Source organism: Aythya ferina (genome assembly GCF_964211825.1).
Source record: "Aythya ferina genome assembly, chromosome: 12".
NCBI classification, from domain to species: domain Eukaryota; kingdom Metazoa; phylum Chordata; class Aves; order Anseriformes; family Anatidae; genus Aythya; species Aythya ferina.
In genome coordinates this window covers 12,686,844-12,709,730 of record NC_140308.1, presented here as the reverse complement: position 1 = coordinate 12,709,730, position 22,887 = coordinate 12,686,844, and the positions used below count along the sequence as shown (strand labels likewise).

At 58.9% G+C, this 22,887-nt stretch overlaps 1 protein-coding gene across 2 annotated transcripts in view; it reads right to left on the bottom strand.

The window, feature by feature from the left end:
- VAC14 (VAC14 component of PIKFYVE complex) overlaps positions 1 to 22,887 on the bottom strand; it is a 45,936-nt gene that overhangs the window by 18,220 nt on the left and 4,829 nt on the right. The window contains exons 5-13 of one of the 2 annotated variants that reach the window (XM_084533478.1): positions 22,043 to 22,150; positions 21,110 to 21,219; positions 20,062 to 20,168; positions 19,703 to 19,837; positions 19,362 to 19,514; positions 17,556 to 17,616; positions 10,968 to 11,112; positions 10,248 to 10,313; positions 2,702 to 2,852 (exon numbers count right to left, since the gene is read on the bottom strand). In XM_084533478.1, the coding sequence (XP_084389604.1) occupies positions 2,702 to 2,852; positions 10,248 to 10,313; positions 10,968 to 11,112; positions 17,556 to 17,616; positions 19,362 to 19,514; positions 19,703 to 19,837; positions 20,062 to 20,168; positions 21,110 to 21,219; positions 22,043 to 22,150 (1,036 nt within the window). Of the gene's footprint in view, positions 1 to 2,701; positions 2,853 to 10,247; positions 10,314 to 10,967; positions 11,113 to 17,555; positions 17,617 to 19,361; positions 19,515 to 19,702; positions 19,838 to 20,061; positions 20,169 to 21,109; positions 21,220 to 21,844; positions 21,873 to 22,042; positions 22,151 to 22,887 lie in introns of those variants that run through there. The other variant, XM_084533479.1, reaches the window with a different exon arrangement.

Sequence of the window (22,887 nt, the reverse complement as noted above, 5' to 3'; positions counted from 1 at the left end):
TGTGGGAGGGAAGGGGATGGGGACACGGAGTGCTGGCAGCTCCGCGGGGAGAGGTGAGGCACACGGCACAGCCCCGGGAGCGTGCCAGACGCCGGCGCTGCTCCAGAGCCCACCGTGTGCTGTGGATGCTTTCGACTCAAAATCGCAGACCTGCTCAAAACTTTGCTGGAAAATGCCACTTTGGCACGCCTCAGCCAAGGGGCCGGCTTTCCTTTGCTGCCTCAGGGACCCCCAGGAGCTCGGGGACCAACATTTCCAACCCCCCTGCAGCTCTGCGGGTTACGCGGGGGGCAGCCGAGGCAAAGGGAGCGCTTCGGCTCCCTGGGGACCACCTCCAGGCCGAGGGCACGGGGATGCCCCGACACATTTGGGGCATAAACCACGACACGCTGCATCAAAGAAACGTGTGGGTTTCCTCCTGGTCCTCCCTGCTACGTCCCCAGGCAGAAGGTGACGAGGTGACAGCTGAGGCCAGCGCCCTGCCACGCTCGCGTGGGGCTGACGGGGCAGCTCGTCCTCCCCGTGGTGCTGGAGGAGGGATGCTGAGGGTCCCACGCACCGCGCTCCTCGCCCTGCCCCGGCTCATTGTGGCCGGGGGGGAGCCGTCGGAGGGCAGCCGACCTTATGTAAGCAGAGAACAAAGCAGCTAAATAAAAACCCGAGCTGGGAACGGGCTGCGGAAGTGGGACACGGCTTTCCTGGCTAATCAACGAGCATCTGAAGGAAACCGAGCTGAATGGCAGGGAAACAACTGCATAAACACATCCCGGGGGAAGAAAGGGTGAGAGAGGAAGCGGGGGAAGCCCGCAGCGTGGCACGGGCCCCCTCTGCCTCCCCTGCTGCCCTCGCTGCTCGCCTTGGGGGGCAGAGATTGAGGTAGAGATGGAGAGCACCTGCGGAGATGGAGGGTACCTGCAGAGCCACACGCTCAGATGGGGCTCAGGTGTGGGAGAGGAGGGGATCTGAGATTACCCAGCCCGTGCAGCTCCCCTCCCAGTGAAGATCTTGCCTCTGAAGGAGATGAAGGAGGTGGGTTTAACCCCAGGGAGGAGCGCAGCGAGAGAGCATCCTGCCCTCGAGACACGGCCACGCAAGCAAAGTGCGGCGCAGAACCGCCCGGGGAGCTGTGTGTGGGGATTGCTGCCCTGCACCCCGGTCCAAACCCAGGTCCTGCTGCTGGGGGGTCACGCAGCACCTCGGGGTGCACACCCGGTCCAAATCCAGTTCCCTCGGGGTGCACACGCGGTGCCTGGGTGCTCGCCCACACCTGGTGTGAGGGGCAGAGGTTGGGTTCGCGTGGAGCGCCGTCACCGCAGCATCGCGCAGACCAGGGGGGTGCTATCAGCCGTGCTCCCACCCCCAAAAAAAAAAAACTACAAAAAAAGGAGTCTTTGCAGTCACCACAGCCACGCTGGGATAACCAGAGCCCTGCACGAGGCCCTGCAAAGCCCAGCTCTTCTCCACGCCACGCTGCGATAGCTGGAGCCAGGCTGCTCCTCCCGAGAGCTACGAGGGGCCACGGCAGCCGCTGGGATGCGCGCCATCCAGCCTGCTATTTTTAGATAATCCACAAGGAAGGAAACCTCAGGCAAGAGCCATCAGCGAAGAGCTGAGCTGCAGCTCCTCGGCAGCTTGGCCAACGCCGCGGGCGCTGCTCCACCCACGCAGCCTCGCTGGGGACACCGGCGCATCGCCGGCACCCGCGGAGCTCAGCGGGCTTCCAGCAACCCCCCTCCACCCCACACGTCCGAGACAGGTAGCTCTGCAAAACCCAAACTGCTCAGGGAACCTCAAACCCCGGGCTGGTTCCTGCTGCAGACCTTCCCAGGCCCAGGGAGGGGGGAATTATTTGTGCTCTTCGGAGGAAACTCAGCCCCGGGAGCAGGAGCGAGGCTCCGGCGGTGATTTTGCGAGGCGCGGCGGCTGCGTGCTGCGCAGGAGAGGCAGCCTTGGCTCTGCTCGTGGTTTACAATCCCGAGCTGACATGAAATGTGTCTTTGGCCGGGACGACCTGGCTCGGGGAGCGCAACCGGGAGGCTCCTCGATAGCAGCAGAGGAGAAGGGGCAGCCAAACAACTGCAGAGGATGAGCCACAGACAGGGGAAGGTGGAAAAAAAAAAAAAAAAAAAAAGCCTGATGTGCTGGGATGATTAATGGAAGGCTTTTTTTTTCCCCTCCCAAGTCCCCAAACAATAGGACTGTCCTTTTTCATCTCTCTGAGGGCTCGGGGCGACGCCGTGGTTCACATTCAGCACACGCAGCCACGAGCAGGCGAGGCGCTGTGCCACGGGCACGGGCTGAGCCCTCCGCGGCGCTGCGTTTTGGGCACCTCGGGTGGCAGCCAACAGCCCGTCCCGAGCCACGTTTAGGGCTCTGAGGGCTTCTGTGGGCAGAAAAGAGGCTGCCAACGAAGGTCCCATAAAAAAGGGGGCAACAGCAACATCCCCCAACACCAACCTCTGCAGCATCTTGCTGCTAACCGTGGCCAATTCCCCAGAAGATGAGCCAGAAGGAAGAGCAATGAAATACAGACAGCAAAGCCTCCAGCAATGCAGGGTGGGAGCTGGTATTTTGATTTCTTAGCCCACGAGCAGCCTTCCCTTCCACCTGAGGAGGTCTCAGACGGGTGCCACCTAGCACCAAGCGGCTTGGCTTTGTGATTCAGCTCCGAAGGCAGCAAGAAGCAGCGGAGGGCACTTACCCGAGGCGCTCAGCTGGCTGTTTCTGCCGGGGATGTGCAGCTCCACCTGGCCGGGGCGCGGGTCAGGGGTTTCGGAGGGGCCGTGCCCCTCGGTCTGCCCCGCTGGGGAAGAGGCGATCTCAGCCAGCACCTCGAGGTCCTTCAGGATGACCTGCAAGGAGAGGGAGAGCGCTGGGTGAGCGGGGACGATGGCACGAGGAGAGGGGCTGTGGGGAGGGTTTTGCTTTCCAAAATCCCTGCTGGGGCAGGGGAGGTGGGAGGGTGAGCGCCAAATCCCAAGACGCAGGGAAAACAGGGCTAGCTATGGGGCCCAAAGTAGGATTTTCAACTGGTTGCAGAGGAGCTGGGGCAGGAAAAAGGGGACAAGCCCAGCAGCTTGTATTCCACAAGTCCCAGGGCAGCACGGGAAATTAAGCCCCGTTCAGTCGGGAGTGGGGTTTGCTTCCCCCTCTCCCCATTTCGGGGTTTGCCCCGAGTGCAGCCCCAGCTCCCTGCACCCCACAGCAGCTCCTTCCTCCCCCAGCCAGGTCAGCCCTCGCTGACTATATTTAGAGCTTCTGGAGGAATTATTACAGGTTCTCTTTTTTTTTTTTTTTTTTTTTTTTTCCCCAGCTCTTCTCATGTCTCGAGCTATTTTGGGGCCCTCTTCATCCAAATGTCCTTGGGTCTAGGTGCCTCATCGCTCCTCCCTGACGTGCCAGGGCTGCGTGGAGCAGCGAGGCTGCCCAAAGGGCTGCCTGCCACCTCGGAGCCCTCCGCACCCAGCACAGCCCCGGGGGCTTTCCACGTGCTCTCACGAGCCCCTGGGCGTCCTTCTGTGGAGCTGCGAGCTTTAGCTTCAGAGCCACCAAGAAAACCCTCACCCCACTATAAAAAAAAAAACAACAATATGTATTTTTATAATGTGAAGCATATGAAAAGGGACCCTGATAATGTGAGAGGCAGGTGCTCCTGGCTTTCTATATGGCATAAATATCCTAAGTGATTTTCTTTTGCAATTACAGTCAATTTTACGCTGAGGTTTAAGCCCCCACAGCCTTACAGCCTGGTGCCCAGGCTTTGGAGGACACGGACAGGGGGAGAGGAGCAGGGAGAGCTGCTCCATGACCAGCATGCAGAGCACCTAAACGAGCACCTTGCTGCCCCCATCAGCTCCTCTGGTACCCCTGGGTCACATCCTGACCCTCCTTGGCTCAGGGATGCAGAGCCAGCATTGGAAAGCTGATAACCACATGGCTCCAGCATGCCTGGGAGGACCTCAGGAGCACAAACACCACCAAATCCCAGCCTGCAGCCACCCCAGAGAGGAGAACAACCACCAGCAGCAGCTTTGGCACCGAGGAACCATCCCTGGGGGCCAGGAGAGCGCAGCTCAGCCCACGGTGCCTCCTCGGTGCCGTCACGGGGGGACCTGGTTGCCAGCGGGTGCTGCTCAGGGGGAGGCACCGAGCTGGGTAAATAACAGCCCTGGAGGCTTCTCGTTGCTTTTGGCTAAAAGCAGCAGGGACCCAGAGGTTTCGGCTCACCGCCGGGGCCCTGCAGCGTCAGGAGTGGGGTGGTGGCAAAAACCAGCTGGAGAGCTGCAAAACGGCACGGGCATCGTGTCACCCGCAGCCCCGTCCTGGTCACAGCCCCCAAATTTAGGGCATTTTCTGTAGGGCGGGCAAACACACGCGTCGCTGCAGCGTGGATGGGGACGGAGGAGAAACCCCGTAAGGAGAAACCATCGCAAAAACCCGTAGGAAAGAAGAGCCGGGAGGGACGGGTGCGGGAGGCCCCGGAGGAAGAGGAGGAGTGGGCAGAGGCGAAGGCCTGGGGGGTTTTCCAGCCGTGGGAAAGAGGCAGGGAGGCCCGGCCTCCGCCCTGCGTGCTGCAGAGAGGCTTCCCGGCCGCGGCCGGAGCCGAGCCAGCAGCGCTTGGTATGCGCCGCACATCCCCGCGCCGAGCTGAGACCCAGCTTTGTGCACGAGGAGGCTGCAAGAGAGCGGCATCCTGCAGGGGCTGCGAGTGCCATGGCAACGGGACGGCTGTGCCAGCGGGTCCCCGTCCCTGGGATCATCGGGTCCAGTCCTCGGGACCATCCAAGGAAGGGGCCGGGGCCATCTCCAGCTGCCCGGAGAGGGCGCGAGGATGCCCAAGGCTGGGCTCGCCCTGGGGCCAAGTGCTGGATCCCCGGGGGTTTTAGGGAAGAGGGAGGTGAAGCAGCCCTGCAGCGAGGATGGGAGGAGGGTGGGAGACCCTTCCCCTCCCTGGGGGCTGTGTGAGGTGCACGCCACGAGCCCCCTCCAGGTCTCTCAGGATCCAGGTTGGGTTAATTCACCTCTCCTTCTGCTTGAATTGCACCCGGACCAGCTCTGCCATCTCACGCCCAGCCTTGCAGAGGGACAGATGGACGGACACCCCTCCTGCGCTCCCCTCAGGCACCTTCCCACGTGCCAAGTGTCCCCTTGGTGTCCCTGCTGGGGCTCTGCCTCTGGCCAAAATGCGCCTGCACCCCTCAGCAGCCATCCCACCCTCCGCTCGGCACGGGTTTGGGGCTCCACAAGGCGCTCTGAAGGCTTTGCTGAGTTTGTCTAGGTGTTTTTTCTCCTTCCAAACCCTGCAGATGTTACTGGGGAGGGGAGGAAAGCACGGGAGCGCCGTCCCAGAGCCAAGAGCAGCGAGCAGCGTGGCTGGCTGGGCCCCAGGAGCGCACGGTGTGAAAAGCAAACTCACGTCCCCCCCTCCGCCGGCTTTAAAAACAAAAAAAAAGAAGAAAAAAACCACCATTAATCTTCCCACACCAATTTAACCGGGCCTCTTTTCAGGTCCCCAGCACAGCAACTTCTATCCTCTGATCCTGCCAAGGGTTTTTTTTTTTCCCTTCCAGCCGCCAGATTTCAGCCTGCTGCTGGGAGGGGATGGGAGCAGCGTGGCCGGGGCTTCTCCTCCCCTCTGCGGCGCTGCTCCTCGCACCTCCGGGGCATTTACAGAAGCTAGAACAGGGGAAAGAGGCTTCTGCCCGGGGCAAATCATCCCAGGACGTGTGAACACACCTTCACAGCACCAGCACAATCAGCAGGTGGGGGAGCTGGTTGGTAACACGGCCACGCCAGAGACCTGAGAACTCCGCGTCCTCCCTCCTGCTCTCACAGATCCCCCGTCTGCACCCATCCTGGGGTGCAAGGGCAGGCCTGGGGCACGCTGTCCCCCAAAAGAGAGAAGCAATCAGCCCCCCGGGGAAGATGCACGGCACTCTGCTGAGCTGCCCCAGCCCTGAGCACCTCGTTGGAGGTGTTTAATTGGGGTACGGGGAGCCTGGTGCCACCGAGCTGGGTTTGTTGTGCACTGCAGCGCGGTGAAGGATGCAGAGAGGGATGCAGGCTGGTGGGAGGGAGCTGCTGGTGCCCCTGGGGGGCTGAATGCCTGCCAAGGCACAACGGGCGCTGTTTTTGGGCTGCTTGCACAGACCCAAGGCTGGGCTGACCGCATTTTCCACGACCCAACTTAAATTATCCCCCTCTCTGTATACCCTGCCATTAAAGCGCACCCTGAAGCGTAACTTCTCCCGAGGACGGGTAACCTCCCTGCCCCGGTATCCAGTCACCTCGAGTCTCCCTCTGGAAAATATTTACCACCAAAAAAACATCAAAAAGCCAGGCACAGGCGTGTCAGTGCTCTCCTCTTGGTGTGCTCTCCTCGCTGCTTTGCGCAGGACCGTGGTACTTTGGCGGCAGGGGATTAAGGTCTAGGAGCAGGAGCATGACGGAGTTAAACCCAGCGGAGCACAACTGGAACCACACCATGCTCAGACAGCCTTGGCACAAGCTTTTGTTCGGCCTCATTCACGGGGAATTGGGCGCAAGGGGAGAGGTTTGCAGGGACTTAGAAGGTGATGGCCCAGCTCGGGATGCTCCAGGAGACACAACTGCAAGGTGCAAGCTAGGGCACGGCTGGGATCTTCTTGCTGCATTTAGAGCCTGGTGTTCCCGCTGCATGAACACCGGTGGGTTTTCGTGTCAGCAGAGCACAGAGGGAGCTGGACTTTATCCTGCCTCTGATCAGACCCCAGCTCCTCCTCGTGCGTCATGCTCGCGTGAGTCAGACAAAGGTCCCAGCATAGCCTCCAGCCCCCAGTGAGGCTGATAGCAGCAGATAAGCAAACAGGAGGATGTAAATAAACAGCTCCCATTTGCAGCTGGAGAAAGGAAAGCAGGACAAACCGAGAAAACAAGCAGTGCCACCGGTGCAGGTTTTTCTCAGAAATCCCCTGCTGTATTCCCCCGGGCACGGCCGAGCAGCCAACCTGGAAACCACTGCTACAAGAGGAGCTTGCAGAGGGCAACAACCTGCAGAGCACGGCTTGCCTTCAGCCACAGCCAGCAGCAACCGTGCTTTTAACCTGAGCATGGAAAAGCCCAGCACGCTGTGCCCAAAGGCACCTGGGCTCTGACTTCTCGCTTTCTTCACCACCAGCCCTTCAGCCCCTCGCTAGCAGGAGTCGGGGCTGCGAGACCCGCACAGACGAAAGGAGCAGCTTGTGCAGAAAACGCCGTGCTCACCACAAACCTGTTATCCCGGAACCGTTAGGGTGTTTTAACCACATCGAATTTTAACCAGTGCTTTTCAAAACCGAGCCCCAAACCAGCTTTGACATGCAGAGAAACGCGGGGCAGGGAAGCGTGGAGCCAGCGCAGGGCGACGCAGTGCAGCAACCCAAAACCTGACAGCCAGGAGTCTCGCATCCCGACTCATCTACGTATCAAAGGGAATTGCTTGCTTCAGCTTCGCTCCAGCTTTGTGCTGTGCTGCATTTGGGAATCTTAACGAGGTCTCTTGGCTGTTTCTCCACTGGCGCTGGGGAACTGGGAACGGCCGGGAAGAGGAGGGAAGGCGGAGATGACTCAGGACGCCACAGATGCATCATGAGATGCTGGCCCCTGCTCAGCGTGGTGGAGGTGGCGCAACACCTTGTGCTGCTCGAACATGAAAAACATACGTGACAACTTAAAGGGCGCAGATTCAGCCCCATCCAGCCCAAATTCCTCCTCGATTATTTATGGCGAGCGCGTGGAGAGACTCAGAGCAGCTCAGCAAGACCAGACTTAACGGCAAGGTGCCTGAACACAGTCCCCGTGCTAACCTGGCCATCCCCAGCCCATTAGCTGAGAGCTTTTGGGGATCCCAATCTGCCCCAGGACACCGTGAATGTGTGTAGGAACACCACGCAGTGCCCTCGAGCAGGGAGCAGGACTAACATGGCTTAAGGAGCACCCTGCACCCCCTTTTCTAGCAGGGGCTGACATTCCAGGTTAGCTATCTCAATTTGCCCTCATCGTTCCCAAAAATGCTTGGCTCGAACCCCCCCCTCCTACTATTTTGGTCATTTCTATTTCCTCTGCAGAGAGCAGCAAACGTGGCTGGGAGCCAGCTGAGCAGTGATATTTAATGGATTGACTTGTCTATGGATTTCCTTCAAAAAAATCCCCCCCAAACATTTAAATAAATAGAAGACAGGATTAAATAAATCAGCTTAAAATTACTTTTGAGCCATTCCCAGTTATGTCACATGGAGGAAATGCATCACCGGGGTCCTTTCTTCACTGCTTTTTTCAAATATTAATAAGCAGTGTAATTGCAACATGACTCACTGCAGTCTCCTGCCAAGCCGGAGAGACTATCTGCAAGATGCAGGCTTTCTGGAGCACTGCAAAGGCAGATGTGTGCTTGGGGACTCTTTTGGAAAGGTTTGCATCGTAAGCAGCAGGGTATGGAAAATGGCCAGGCAGCCGCTTGCCTTTGCAAGTGCAAGTCATTCCCTCGCTTGCTCGTTCCCTTCCCTCCTCTCTTAACACCCCCTCGCACCAGGGATTTATTCTGGCGTTGGGGTTTGATGCCCTGAGCGTGTAATCCCAAGCAGGGAGCGTGTGATTTTTATTCCACGAGGAAGATCTGGCCTGAGAGGCTTCAAGGGCTGCCGGCAGCTTTGTGCAAGCTGCATCTAAACCCGGGCCAGCAGCAGGGGAAGCGCCACCGGTGCCTGACCAGCCGTGGCCTGAAGCCACCGGTACCCCACACACGCACCAGGAATGCTCTAGAGTGTGGCAGAGAGGGGGAGGAAAAGAGAAAGATGCTGGTATTGTGAAGACCAGAATGGAAAATGAAACAAAAAAAGGGGTGAGGAAGAAAGAGAAGGAAATGGGAGAAGAGGCACAGCATCTCAGGAAGGGAGCAACCTGGAGGTGGAAAGCATGGCACCGGGAAGCCGAGGAGCAGGCAGGGGGCTCGGAGAGCCAGGCCAGGGCAGGGACAGCGAGGAGTGAGCCAAATATTTGTTTGTCTCTCTCCTGAGCCATCCTGCTGCTGCTATGGGTCTAACAGCCAGCCAGCGGGCCTGAAAGCTCACCCCTACAGCATGGGCTTGGGGCAGAGAGCAGCACAGATGGACATTTCCCCTTAGCTTTAACGACTTCAAAAAACATCACGAGAGTTAAAAACCCACCCTGCCCTTTGCAGCAGGGGTTTACAAAGAGGGGACAGTCAGGATTTACAAAGGGGGGACAGTTGGGCACGTTTTGTGTCCTCCCCAGGAGCCGCGGTGTGAACGCAGCGCCCCAGTCCTGGCGGGGGCACCGTCCCTGCCTCCTGCTGCGGCGGGTGCCTGGGAGCAGTGAGGCAGCAGGCTGGCATCACACGGGTCCATGCACCAGGAATAAACCCTAACCTGCCGGGAAAATATCCCATGTGGGGGCAAATATCCCATGTAGCACGGAGGAATAAAGCTCGACCTGCTGGGAAAAGGGAAAACGCCGCGTGTTTGGGCCTACCCCGCAGCTCTGCTCCAGGCCCCGGCGTGCTGTTGCTGCACGGGCTGGGCCCGGCGTGGTTGCTCAGAGGGTGTCTCAAAGGCATGTTGACACAGACGATGAGATGAGGTAGTGTCTGAATTCTGAGCCTGGGGATGCGGGAAGGGGCTAAAGGCAGGCGACTGCCCCCTGAGCACGGGGCAGCGTGGCGGTCGCACCACAGGGGCAGCTCTACCAGGCACGGCTGATGGGGCCCTGCCAGCGGTGGGCACTGCTTAACTGCTTTGCCAGGTCTCAGCTAAGTTTTTAAGGCATCTGGTGGAAAAAATCCCCATCTGCATGCTGCTGTCAGGAGGTGTCTGAATTCCCACTCACCCAGCCCCACGCATGGCACCAGGGTAAGACATCACCTCTGGCGCTTGAATCCCAGAGCCTTGAGCCTTCCCAGGCAGGCAAAAAGGATTTTTAGGAGTGACCAGCTCTCAGAGGTGGAAAGGAAGCCTCACACAGTCAAAGGGTATGAACGACACCAGCCTAAACAGGACTCTCAGCTTGGCAAGGGTGCAGCCTGTTACCTGTGGGCTCCAGGTCTGGCCACCAGGGCTGAACTCCCTGGTGTCAGCGCTGGCCAAGCCTCATGAAATTCCCAGGTTCAACCCAACCAAACCAGGCAAAGCTGCTCCAAAACTTGGCTGGAAGTGGGGACGGGGAGCTTCCAGTTAGACTGGAAGCACTGCACTTCCAGCAGCTGCAGCACCTACCTCATCCGACTCGTCCGAGAGGGTCCGCAGCAGTATGGGGAAGAGGCTGTCGGTGTGCCGGAACATCTAGAACCAGAGAGGTGAACACCATCAGTCCCACAGGCCCCACTGTCACCCTCCAAGGGACCCCTTGCATCTCTGGGGATGCTGCTGAAAGCTTCACCAGCATTTTCCATCCTACCTGGAAGCATCTCCCTAAAGCTACTGGGCTAGTAGCAGCTGAAGCCTTCATGAAAAATGCAGGCAGACATTTGGTTACAAAGCTATCAAGATAATTAAAGGCAATTTGAAGATAGAAATTGGGGTACCTCTGCAGACAGATCTGCTTCTGGGGCAGCACAGCACAGCTGTACCATGCTGCAAAGGCCCACGATCACGTCACCACGACTGTCCCTAAACCGAGCATCCAACTCTTTTCCTGCACTGCTACCCCATAGTTAAGCCCCACTGACCAACTTCAACCTGGGGGTTTATTGCCAACACCCCCCAGTTTTTTTCCTAACCTTCTGACAATGCCCTGCCCAACCCCAAGTCAGTGTGGCTCTGCCTTCCTGCAGCACCTCCAGCTGCTCCAGACCCCGATCCCACTGGATCAAAGAACAAAGACCAAAGCCCGGGTGCCCCTTTCCCACCCAAGTACCAGTCGAGGAGCAGCTGGGAGCTGACAACCTCAGCCCCACCGAGGAAGTCAGAGGCTCAGGTGCTGAGTCCTACACCTACCTTCCGAGGAGTCTTGATGTAGAGGTGGTAGAGCCATTTCAGGACCGCAATCCTGGTCATCATCCCAATGGAGGTGTCGTGAAGGTGGCAGTCCAGCACCTGAACGATGCCATCGAGGTTCAGGGTCACCTGGATCCTTTCAGAGCTGCACAGAAAAGAAAGGGGCTGGGTTCAGCGCTGTGATGCCCACCTCACTTCTCCTACGACGAGGAGGTTCATAGCACGCCACAGAATCACAGAATTTCTAGGTTGGAAGAGACCTCAAGATCATCGAGTCCAACCTCTGACCTAACGCAAACAGTCCCCACTAAACCATATCCCTAAGGATAGGTGATCCCCACAGGCTGGATCAAACATCTCAGCCCAAACCCTAAAACATCCAAACCACCCCCCGGGCCTGATCCAGCCCCGTGCAGTCCTGCCGCCCACATTTCTTATTTGGTACATCCAGACCTGCTCAGGGCAGCCCAAGAACTGTGCTTGTATCTTCAGGAGTTACAGGAACCTGGAAGTAAGCTCAGGGCTTTCAGGGTCCCACCAACACAGGCCAGGCTTGTGCTGCACACAGGTGTAAATTCAGCCCGGGGAGAGAACTGAACAAAACCAACAACACCCAGGTAGCTCTGGCCTGGCTGCTCCAGCCTTCCCGTTCCTTCCTGAACCCAGCGCCACGGCTGTGTGGAGATGCTGGTCCATATGGCAATCACCAGGTTTGGGGTTCAGGGATTAAAGATACATGAAACATTCACAACCCAAGTTTTATGGGTTCAGACGTCTCCAGAGAACACCAACCCAATGTCCTCGGACGTGGCCAGATGGGGCCACTCACTCCACCAAGGGAGGGCATTCAGCCCCATGACCCCACTGAGGGCTGCAGGAGGTCCCCAGTGGTTTTGGGGGGCAGCTCTGCCACAAGGCCGCCCCGAGGATACCATGGTGGCTCCCAAAAGCCACTGTCATGAGGAAAGCTAAAGACAACTCATCATCCAGGGACAAAAGTGAGCAACTCCTTGGTTCATGAGGACACTGCCTCCTTTATAACACCGGTGGCCTCCAGACCCTCAGCTCTTACTGTGGTGAAGCACGTTCCAGCTTCTCCCAAAACAGGACCCATGTCTGGCACAGCCAGGAGACCCCAAAGCAGGAGAAGCGATGCTACAGCATTTTTTTGTCCCTTTTGTGCTTGCCATGGACTGGACCGAGGAACGAGGGGTGAAGCAGACCTCCAAGAGCAGCTGCACCGAAGAGCCAGAGCCAAGTCACTCCTCTCCTAGCCGAGCCACTGAATTATTCAAGGCTGGGCCAAGCTCCTGCAGGTTTTTCTATGGTGTGCAGAGCTCCTCTGCATCACGTTTGATAAGAAATCCTAAAGGGCAGGCTTCTTCATGGTATAATTTGCAAGTAGAAGTGTGGCTTAATAGGATTTGATCCTCCCCAGGACATGCGTTATAAGGGCTGGATGAGGAGGCTGCGGCCCCTGACAGCTCTGCAAGTATCTGACTGCTTCATCTGCGTCACGTAACAGATGCTCGGGCCCACAAATTGCCTCGTGAGCTGGCTGGAGTTGTGCTTTGATGTTGCAAACATCAGCCGAGGGCTAAACATTCAGAGCAGAGAGGAAGAAGGGATGGACTCAGGCTGCTGCTGCTGCTTAGAGGGCCCAGGAGGAGCTCGGGAGAGGGGGATCCCCCCCAAGAGCAGCATCCCTGTGGATTTAAGCCACTCTGACCCTGGAGAGGTGTCGGTGAATGGTCCTGCACCTCTCCCCCCTGCCCCAGCCCCCTAATTCCTGCTCCCCACCTCTTCTGGGATCAGCAGCAGCTCACCCAGGAGGCTGCTCTCACCAACCCGTTTCCCTGCGGACTCCACTCCCTCCCCTGCACTCCACCTGCCACGAGGCTCCCGACCGAAGAGCATCACGAATCCTTGACCTGATTACATCTCCACGCCAAAGCACGCCTTTGCCTGCGCAGGAGGGGAGTTATCTCGGGGGTAACGTGAGGAACGTGCCTGGTGTTTGCACGGGAAGATGCCGAAGTGGTGGGTGATGCTGGCTGGGGACGCAGGGCTGCAAGGTTTGCGGCGGCACCGCAACGGAGCCATTTCCTACCTGCTTGTGCAAAACGAGCTCATCAAAACCCTCTCCCCAGTGCCACAGCACGTGCACAGCGGCACGCTGCCCCTGACCGCGCTCCTCCACGCAGGAGCAGCACCAGATTTTGCTGCATTTCCAGGGAGAAAGGCGCCAGTGAAGCACTGCAAGCGCTCCTGCAGCCGGCTCAGGGCTTGCCCGTGCGTCCTGGCTTTCCTTAATCCCCAGGCAGCCCCGAGCGGGCGCCTGGGAGTGAGGGTAATGGCATTGCCTTAATGCGATCCGCTCGGGCCGCCACGCGGGCTCCCAGCATCGACAGCTGTGCCAGGGCAGATGTCGGATGCGATCGCTTCCATCTCACCCACTACCCTACTTTCTCCCCCGCTGCTCCGGAGGGCTGGCGCAGCCCTGGCGCCTCCTGCGTGCTTCTCGTGCTGCAGCGAGCAGTTTTACGGTGAATTTAGCAACAGTGGGAGCTGCAGCAGGCTCTCGCCTCTGGATATTGGAGCCTTTTTTTTGCATTTTTCCCCCTCCCAGCAGTGGCTGGGGAACCTGACCCCCCTTTACAAGCGGTCCTGTCAGCTCGTTCCCCATCTCAGAAGGCATCCTCCAGCACGCAAACGCTTTTCTCTTTCCAAGCACATTCAATCCACCGGGATGGTTTTAACCCCATTTCCCTTATCAGCTTGTTTTCTTCAGCTCTTTGCTTTCTTCAGGATCTTCTGCCATCTCTCTCCTCGGCAGCTGCTTTTCACTGCCAGGCTCTGAGCTGTCATCTCCCTCCTGGCCCCCTGCCCGGCCCAGCTGCTTTCCTGACCCCGTTTTCAGACAAGGTTAAGGTCCGGGCCAGGCTCTAGCCTTTAAGCGGGCTCAGCAAGCTGCAGTGCCAAGGGTGGAAATACCCAGGTTCTTTCATTGCGGTCCAAGTCACAAGGGCACGTCCCATATGGGCTGGCAGCTGGGCTGCTGAACCGGCCGGAGCCACTGGCCAGGAGGTAAATAGTTCCTCCCTGCTCCCCGTGCCACAAGCTGTCACTTTCTCATTCTCCACTGCTCTCGTGTCCGTGCTGCTGGCTTCTTCCTGCTCAGCCAGCCCCAGGTCAACGTGACAAAGGCTGGGGCAGGGTGCCCAAGGCCAGCACGAGGCAGAGCCCAGCTCCCCTCGGCATCAGGAGGCTCTCGGGCCAGGAGGAGCCTCCCCATGAAGCCATGCTGGAGCCCAAAGCTGCAATTTCAGCTTTGTGCTCAGCCCTACCTACCATTATCTAAAATCGTCTGATCTAGAGGCGGCTGCGGACAGCTCAGCCACGTGGCAGCAGCCTGCCCTTTCCGCGGGGTGACAGGGGGCAGGGACGGCATCTGGATGTACCGCAGACCACGCTGCTGCTGTCCTGGGGGAGACGGCCTCGATGCCTGTCCTCATGGCCTGGGACTCGTGTTTCCAGCCTTGCAGGAGCTGTCAGCCCTGCCCGAGAGGCAGAGGCACATTAGATGGTGATTGTGGGCTGTGGGAACCTGGAGCAGTGCCCCGAGGTCACTGGGTCTGGCAGGTCAGAAAGGAGGCAGCCCGGTCCCACTGTGGGAGCAGAGACCAGAGGCAGCAAAACCTGAGACTTGCTGTGCTGCTGAGCATCACCCAAAAGAAATCTTCCTCGCATTGGCAAGGATCACAAAGGCTCCTCCGGAGCCTCCCAGCCCCTTATCTGGTTTGGTGTGGGATCATCATCCCAGCACCCCTGTTTAATGCCTGCGTATCCAGCCCTGCTGAGTGCCTGCCAGCCAAGCAGGACGGTTGGGAAGTGGCCTCAAACTGCTCGAGTCCTGTAAAAAAATGTGGATGAGGTTACAGGAGCCCGAAACACGCCTTCCATTTCGGTCCCTTGGGGCAGGACAGCTGTCTGCGTCGTCTCTTTCAGCAGCTCACATGGAAGGAAGGAAATCAGCACTCCGCTCCAGGAGCCACAACTCGACCTCCCCTTCCTGATCTGGGCTCAAACTAGCGATGGCAGGATCAGCTAGGCCACGGAAAGGCTCCAGCAGCTCTGGAACGTAGCTCTGGTCCGCTTCTCTTCTGCAGAAGCTGAAGGCAGGGACCCCACCTGCCCAGAAGCCCCGAAGCCAGCCTCTCCTGGGAGCCAGCTTCTGCCTCAGCACAGCCCCAGCCCTGATTTCCAAGCGAATGCCACCAGGAAGCTCCCTCCAAGCGACGCTGGCAGTCACCACGCAGCATTTCTGGACGGCTGACAGCACGTTTTAGGAGAAGAGGGGGGTCACTGTGGCCACAGGAATGCGCCCGGCATCCGCCCACCGAGCATCCAGCCCTCACCATCTCCCTGCGGCGCATCTCCACGCGACGTGCCCGCGGCCGCCGGGCCGTGAAGCTGCACGGCTCCTCTCTCTGCCCCCGCTGAACGAGGTCGAGGTCGTCCTCCTTCCCCTGCTGCTGCCTCGCCGTCCTCACGCCGGCTGGTGGCTGCGCGGGGAGGGCAGGGGAAGGGGCCGTGAGAGCCGGGCGCCTGGCGCGGGGCCACGCTTCAGCGCTGCTCTCAGGGGGAGACCGGGGAGGGGGGGGGGAAGAGGACAAAAACACGAGCAAAGAGTGACTTCATCCTAAAAGGCAGCTGCAGCTTCCTCCGGCTGCAGCCCTCCCAGCCTGGAAGGGCAGCAGAATGGTTTCCCGTGGTGCTGCCTTGACACCCAGCGGGCACTCGGCACGCGGGCAGCTGCCTGCTCCCGGCTCTCAATTGCGCCTGCCTGGCACCCCCTGGCCCTGCAGCCAGCAGCCTGGGGTACACGGGCTCGAGGGATTGCTGAAAGCACCCTTCTGCTTCTGCTCCTGCAGCTCTGGAGGTGCAATTTGGCTTCTCCGAGTTCCCACAGGACAGATTTCCCACAGACCTGAACCCCTGGATGCTGGCTGCCCCAGCAGACGGGCAGAGAAGCAATATCCAAGTCGGAAACGAGACACAGAGCACCAGGCAGGCGTCCAAGACTCCCATCGGTCACATACAGCCCCCAACCCCCTGCCAGACCCCCCAGCGAGTGCCCTGGGGAAAAGCTGTCAGGTCCCGGTGCTGAGCCAGGATGGTGAAACAGGCTTCCTGGCAGGTGTGCCCCATGCCACAGCCCGGCACCTCCTGCTCAGCAGGCTTCAGGGAGCTCAAACCCAAGCCTCTTTGCCAAAAATCTCATCTCCATGCTTCCCTGCCTGTGTTGCTCCAAACTGAGCTCCTACACTGCGTGGGGCAGCTGGCAGGAGCCAAGGACACCCACAGCCACCGAGCACGGGGCACAGCAGCATCCCTCCTGCTGAGCTCAGAGACTTTCTTGCTGCCTTTCCTCCCTCTCTTCCCCAGATCAAGATCTCCAGGACAGAGACTCCGTTACCGCGTGTCCCCTTGACTCGGTGCCTCGCGTTTTCTCCCTTTCCCCCTTCCAGTTTCAGCCCCATATGCCCACTTTGGCACCTGCTCCAAGCAGGCAGGAGGCTGGCAGGGAGCAGGGCCAGCAGGACCGAGGAAAGCTGGGGAGAACCACTCGACAGCCACAAAACGGAGTCTGCAGGCAAATGAAGGAAGCGGAGGGGTTCAGAGAGCAGAGCTGGGAAGCTGGCACCAGCTCTGGGATGTGCTACAATGGGTACCACAGGTCAGGATGCAGCTGGAGTAACACATCGTATTCTGGGGACCATAACAGAGAGGGAATATAGGCAGGAGCACAACGAAGGTGCTGGAAATCATGATCTCTGAAGAAAGGAACGGCGGCAGCAGCAGGATAGCTGGGGGAGAGGGTGGATGTGTCACTGAATTCACCGACAGCTGGATGAGAAGGAAGGTACGCGCAGGAGAGAGGAGTTAGGTGCGATTTGGGGAGGGATGGCACTGGGCACGAAGCAGCTCCCCGGGACGTGGGCCCTACAAATGCCACGCGGGGGACAGGCTGGTGGCAGTGGCTGCCAGGACACCTCAGCCCCAGGCAGCTGGAGCTGGGCTGCTCAGCGCCGGCCCCACAGCTCCGTGCCGTGGTGGGCTGCCAGGACTGCAGCGCGGATCCCCGAGGGCCTTGAGCTCTTCCACCAGCCTCAGGCGCTTGGTGTTCACCAGAGGCCGATGCCTCCGTGTGAGATCAACCCCCCGCAGCGTGGGGAGGAACCGAGGACCTCCTGCTGCACGCAGCCAAGGTGGAAGAGGCAAAATAAGCGTTCACTCCTCCCCACCTTCACTCCTCTTTAAGCTGAAGCCTCCAACCAGGCGGGACTGAACGCAGGAGGGGTGTAAAAAACCAAGTGCATGGACTCGCTGCCTCACCTGGCCTCCTGCATTTTGCAAGGTATCAAAAGCCCCCCATTTACCCCAGAAATGAGAGGTTTTGGTGCAGATGCATCCCTTGTCGTGCATCCCGCTGGGAGCCGTGAGGCCCCGCTTGCTTTCAGCCCACAGCACGCTTCCCCTCGGCTCTGCAGCACCCCCCAGTCAGCCTGCGAGGAGCCCCCCTACCTGCTCGCCGGGAAGACGCCGGTGTTGCTCACGCTGGAGTCACCAGATGCATCCAGAGAGCCTGGGGGCAGACAGAGAGGAGGCAGTGAGCAGGACTGGGAGGCTGGAGGGCAGCACGGCCTCCTGCACAGCCATCACCAGCCGTCATTTCAGGGCCCAGGGCCCCCAGGGATCCCTTTTTCCCGTGGTGTGACTCCACACGGAGGCCAAGCAACCTGAGCAGCCTCTGCTCCGTGCTAGACAGGGGTCTCTGAGGAGCCACTTGGAAACAAGCACACAGGCTGAGCCCCACCAAAGCTGCTTCTAGCTCAGCCAGAGACCCTTCAGCAAGGGATTTTAGAGCTCCAGGTGTGCAGCAGAGCGCAGACGTCTGCACAAGTCCACGAGCCTGTGCTGGCCACCATTTGAAACTGGGGCTTAGAAGCGCGGTGACAAAGCACCGTGACAAGATGAGCTTGACTCTGAATGCCCCCTTGTGCCAGCTGCCTCTACTCACATGCAGCAGAACTGCCACATCAGCACAAAGCAGGAGCAGAGCTGGGAATTTCGGCTGTAAAGCATCACAGATCTGTCTCCTCCTGCCTGCCTCCAGGTGCGTCGTCGTCTACCCGAAGGAGCAGATATCGACGCAAAACGTAACTGCTTCGATATTTTAACTAAAGAATGTCTCACGACAACTCGGGGAGGGGGAAAAAATAAAAAAAGTTTGGCTGCTGCAACGCAGCATTACGCTTTTCCCCTGCATCCCTTCCAAAAAGCTGCTGCATTGGCCGGGAATCGAACCCGGGCCTCCCGCGTGGCAGGCGAGAATTCTACCACTGAACCACCAATGCTGCCTGCGCTGCTCAGCCCCCGTGCGCATCGCCTCCAGCGCCTCCCGCTGCAGCCTCCAGCCCCTGCCCCTGCCCCTGCCCTGCTCCTTCCCATGCAGGGTGGTCCAAAAGCTGCCTGTGGATATGTTATAGAAAAGCCCTGGGCTGAACACGCAGCCCCAGAAGAGTAAGATCAGCCTACGTTGTTTGAATGTTGTGTGTTTCGTGTGCCTGGGCTGCGATGTGCCAGAGGTAGCACGAAGCCATCAAGGGACAACAGCGCCTGCCGAAGGGATGCTGGCAGGCTAAAGCTGCTCTGCCTGCAGGCCTCGGTCCCCCAGAACCCTCTCAGATTACTTTTTTCTCCCTTCGGTACTCTTCCAGGCCTCCCACCACACTTGTCACCTTTTGTCTTTCCTGTTCTGCTGTAGCCTTCTGGTCATCTTGGCACTGGGACAACGCAAGCGTGATGGCCTTTAAAGCACCGTGAGCTTGGGAAGGACCAAAAATTCTTTCTGTTCTTTATCCTTCCCCAACATACACTTCCCTCCATGCACATGCTGATGCTCTCTGGTTTCTGTTAGCAGTCTCCCAGGACTAGCACAGCTCTGAGCTCTCCTTGGGGTGACAGTGGCTCCTCTCAAGCCAGCTGCTGCAGGACAGATGGGCTGTCCTCTTCCCGTGTTACATAGCAAGACACTAATCATTTAACTGAAATGATGTTTTTTGGGTCAGTTAATGGCTAAGTCGAAGTGGAGCGTGGTGAGGGGGTGTTCCCCAGGGAGTACAGCACTGGTGGGGCTCCAGGCTGGATCAGAGACCCGCTCTGCAGACAGCACCAAACGCGTCTGTCTCAGCAGTGGATCATCAGTGAAACAGGACTCCAAAGCTCATAGAAAGCGCAGTTCCCTGCCGCAAAGAACCAAATCAACCCTGGCACTAATCCTAAAGACCCTCACCACGCTTCTAACAGCCCAGGTGAACATGGACTCACCGCTGGACGCTGCCTCTGGCTCGGGGACGGGCTCCTCTGAGGCTGGCTCTGTCGGCGGGGCTGTCGCCTGCTTGGCCTCATCCATTTCATCGTCCTCCGGGATGACGAGCTTCATCAGGCTCTGGTTGCACACGTTTGCCACCTCTTTGATGTCTGAGTGGAGGCAGTGTAAGGAACACGCGGTCCCAGGCATGCGCGGTGCCGCAGGGGGCCAGGCGCGGAGGAGCCACCGCAGCCCCGGCCCCAGCCCCAGCGCCCCTCGCATCCACGCGGCCGGGGCAAGCTCTGGCTCTCGGCGAGGCTCCTGGCTGCCTCCGGGAGCAGCTCAGGTACAAGGATACTCTTCTTGCGGTCGTCGTAGGAGAGGCAGGGCAGGACAGCGGTCAGGATCCCCGAGGAGTAGGGCAGCATCACCCGGCCAGCCAGCTGGATGAACTCCCTCATCCAGCACATGGCCGTCAGCTGGATCAGGTCGTCTGGGGGAAAAAAAAAAACAACAAAAAAACAGGACAAGCAGAGGTGAGACAGAGACAGCAAACCCCACGGGACAGGGACCACGTGCAACCAGAGCTGACAAGCCCCCTTCTCCACCCAGTACTCTAGTCTAGATGCCTCTTCGCAAGGTTTTCACGCACGGACAGCAAAGGTGAGAGGTGGTAGCAGGGCTGGTTAAGAGGCAAACCCACTGAGCGCTGCTCACCCGCGGCCTGGCAGTGGATCACCAGGATATTGGCCATTTCTGCGAACTTGACGCTGGGAGGATTCTTCTTGATCTCCTTGAGGAACTCGCCGAGGGCCACCTCGCACCTGCGGGCAGGCAGAGCGGGTGAGTTAGGAGGTACAGAGGGCAGCCTGGACACACGTGCCAAGAGGGGACGCGGGTGTCCCGGGGCTTGTGCTCACCCCCCCTGCTTCCTCCTAGCCCCAGGTCCTCAGCAGAGGACCGAGCACGTCTGTCCCCAGGGGTAATGCCCGGTTTTGTTTTGTTTTAAGGAGCCACGCTCTCCTACGAGCTCCAGACACAGACTTTGTAGCAAGGGCAAGAGCTGGGCTGCAGACCCCGCTGTGCCCGCTCCGTTTTTGGTCTCAATTTACCCCAACAGCAACGATGGAGGCAGTGGAAGTGCCACACGTCTTCCCACTCGAGAACAAAGAACATGCACACGCCGGGAAGCACAGAAGCATGGAGGAACCAGTAGGGCCTGGTGGTGGGATGGACCTGGGCCTGTCTCACCACTGATTTATGCCCGAGCAAACAGGTCCTCCTGCTGCACAGCCCCTCTGATCTCCCTGCGAACCCCCAGCCGCTCCTGCGCTTCAAAACGCTCCTCAAGACTTCAGACCTGGCAGTGGAGCTGAAAAGCGAGCTCGTGGTGCTGGCTCCCAGGAGCTGCTGGGCTTGGTGCCGTGCCCTGCTGAGCCCCTCGGGCCCCCAAATCTCACCCCCAGCCCTGGCAACACAAAGGAACGAGGGTACTGTGCTCAGGGGATGGGAAGGTACGGCCAAACCCAGCCAGCACAGCCAGACCACGACGTCCCCCACAGCCACTGCAGCCAAAACAACCCGGGGGAGTGAGGCCCTGGCCAAGGACACTTTGATCCACCACGCACAAGCGGTTTGGCTATGGTTATACACAAGAATTAAGCCGGTGAAGGGTGACAGCAGACGAGGCACCTGCCTGAGGCAGGGACACGCGCTGGCCCCGGAGCAGAACGTGGACCCGCACCCAGCCAGGCCCCACACTCACATCTTCCGTATTTCTTTGCTGTTGTCTCCCAGGATCTGGAAGAGCCCGTCCAGGATTTCTGGCAGGTAATCCAAGAGGTTGATGTCAGGCACAGACTCTAAGACCAGGATCTAGCTCAGGGAAGGTGCGAGAAAAGACGGGTGAGTTTTGGAGAAGCCACCTAACCCCACCGGCACAAATCTGGCGCAGTGCTGAGGAACAGAGGCATTCAGAGCTGGGCTGCAGGAAGGAGGGGAGCGTGGCTGCCGTGTGGGACAGGAGGGAAGAATGAGAAGATGGTGTGGAGTTGCCCACTGTGGAAAGAAGCCAGGCTAGCAAAGGAGACGGGTGATCAGTCTGCAGCACTGCTGCATTTCCAATCACAGCTCTCTGTAACAGCAGGGAGCAGGAACGACTGCCACGGTGCATGCAGGCAGATGTGGAACGGCAAACTGTGAGGCTGAAAGAGAGCCCAAGGGCACACATCCCTCCAAAGCCCTGGGTGGACTGTGTCAGCTCCTGCCTTGCACAGAAATGAGAAAGCTCACGGAGATCTGTGCCTCCTGGAGAGCAGCATCTCCCCAGCACCGCTGGGTTTGCAGGGGTACCTTAACCCCTCCTTTAGGAAGGGAGCAGTGTCCCTCGGGAGACTGCAGCCTCTAGATCACAATATATTGATTTACACGAGCAGTGCTTGGTGTTTTCTAACTCGCTGAGCAAAGCTCTGAACCAGGCTGGCAGAAGCACATCACGTACCCGTGACTACAGCGACACGGCAGGGAGGTGGCGTTTCAAAGAGCAGATGAAAATCTCTGCTGGCTTACAGAACCTGCCCAAATAAATTCAGGTCCCTGAGTTCACCCATCGCCACGGCCACCTGCTGCTTGCCCAGACAGAGGATGCTGAGGGGCCGCAGTGTTTCAGAGGCTGCATACGAAGCCCGTGTGTACCTACCCAGGATATGATGAACTGCCGGGCGTACTGGTTGTTGGAGTAAATCCTCTCACGCAGCAGCGGGATGAAGCCCACCAAGTCGAACTGGTTGCTCTCCGTCACGATGTCCTGCAGAACCCAAGTGTGTCAAAAGGGACCTCGAGCACCCAGAGCATGCCCCAAGGCCAAGCAGTCCCCCCCAGCCAGCTGCTTTTAAGGCACATGACGGGGAAAAGACCTCAAATCCTCGATAAGCGGGTCTGTCAGAGACAGCTGGGAGACCTTGGGAGTCCTCGTGAGGAGGACTCATGTGGTTTGTTCAGGGCTGGGGCAGGAATTCCCCTCGGGCACTGAATAACTCTGAGCTGGACCCACAGAGGAAGGCTCCTGCTTGGGATGTGAGCAGGAGGGGCTTGCCCTTCTGATTCACGCCTCGCTGCTGTTCTGCACACACGGCCAAGCAGCTTTGATGTAATCCTGTGTGTCGGCGACCGGAGAGCCCCGCGGCTTTGCCTTAAAGCTCTTCCTCCACGCTCGGTGGGTTTTGCTGCCCGGCTGGGTGCTCACACCGGGGCCGATCGGCGGCTCTGCAGCCGTGCAGCAGGAAGAGGCGGCGAGGTGGCTGCTGACTGCTGTGCTACCAGGGCAGGAGCCGTGTGCCTCCCCCAGCAGAAGAGGAACTGGGAAGTCTGCTCAAGTAAAACCTCCCCAGCACGCAGAGCAGGAAGAGGAACCACGTCTGCCCCACCTCAGGAGCAGCAGCTCTGCTCTTCATTAATCATTTAGGCAAGGGAGGAGGCAAGAGAATCAGAGCAGCAGCCCTGCTGCTTCCTGGGGTGTGTACACAACTTTACTCAGACCTAATC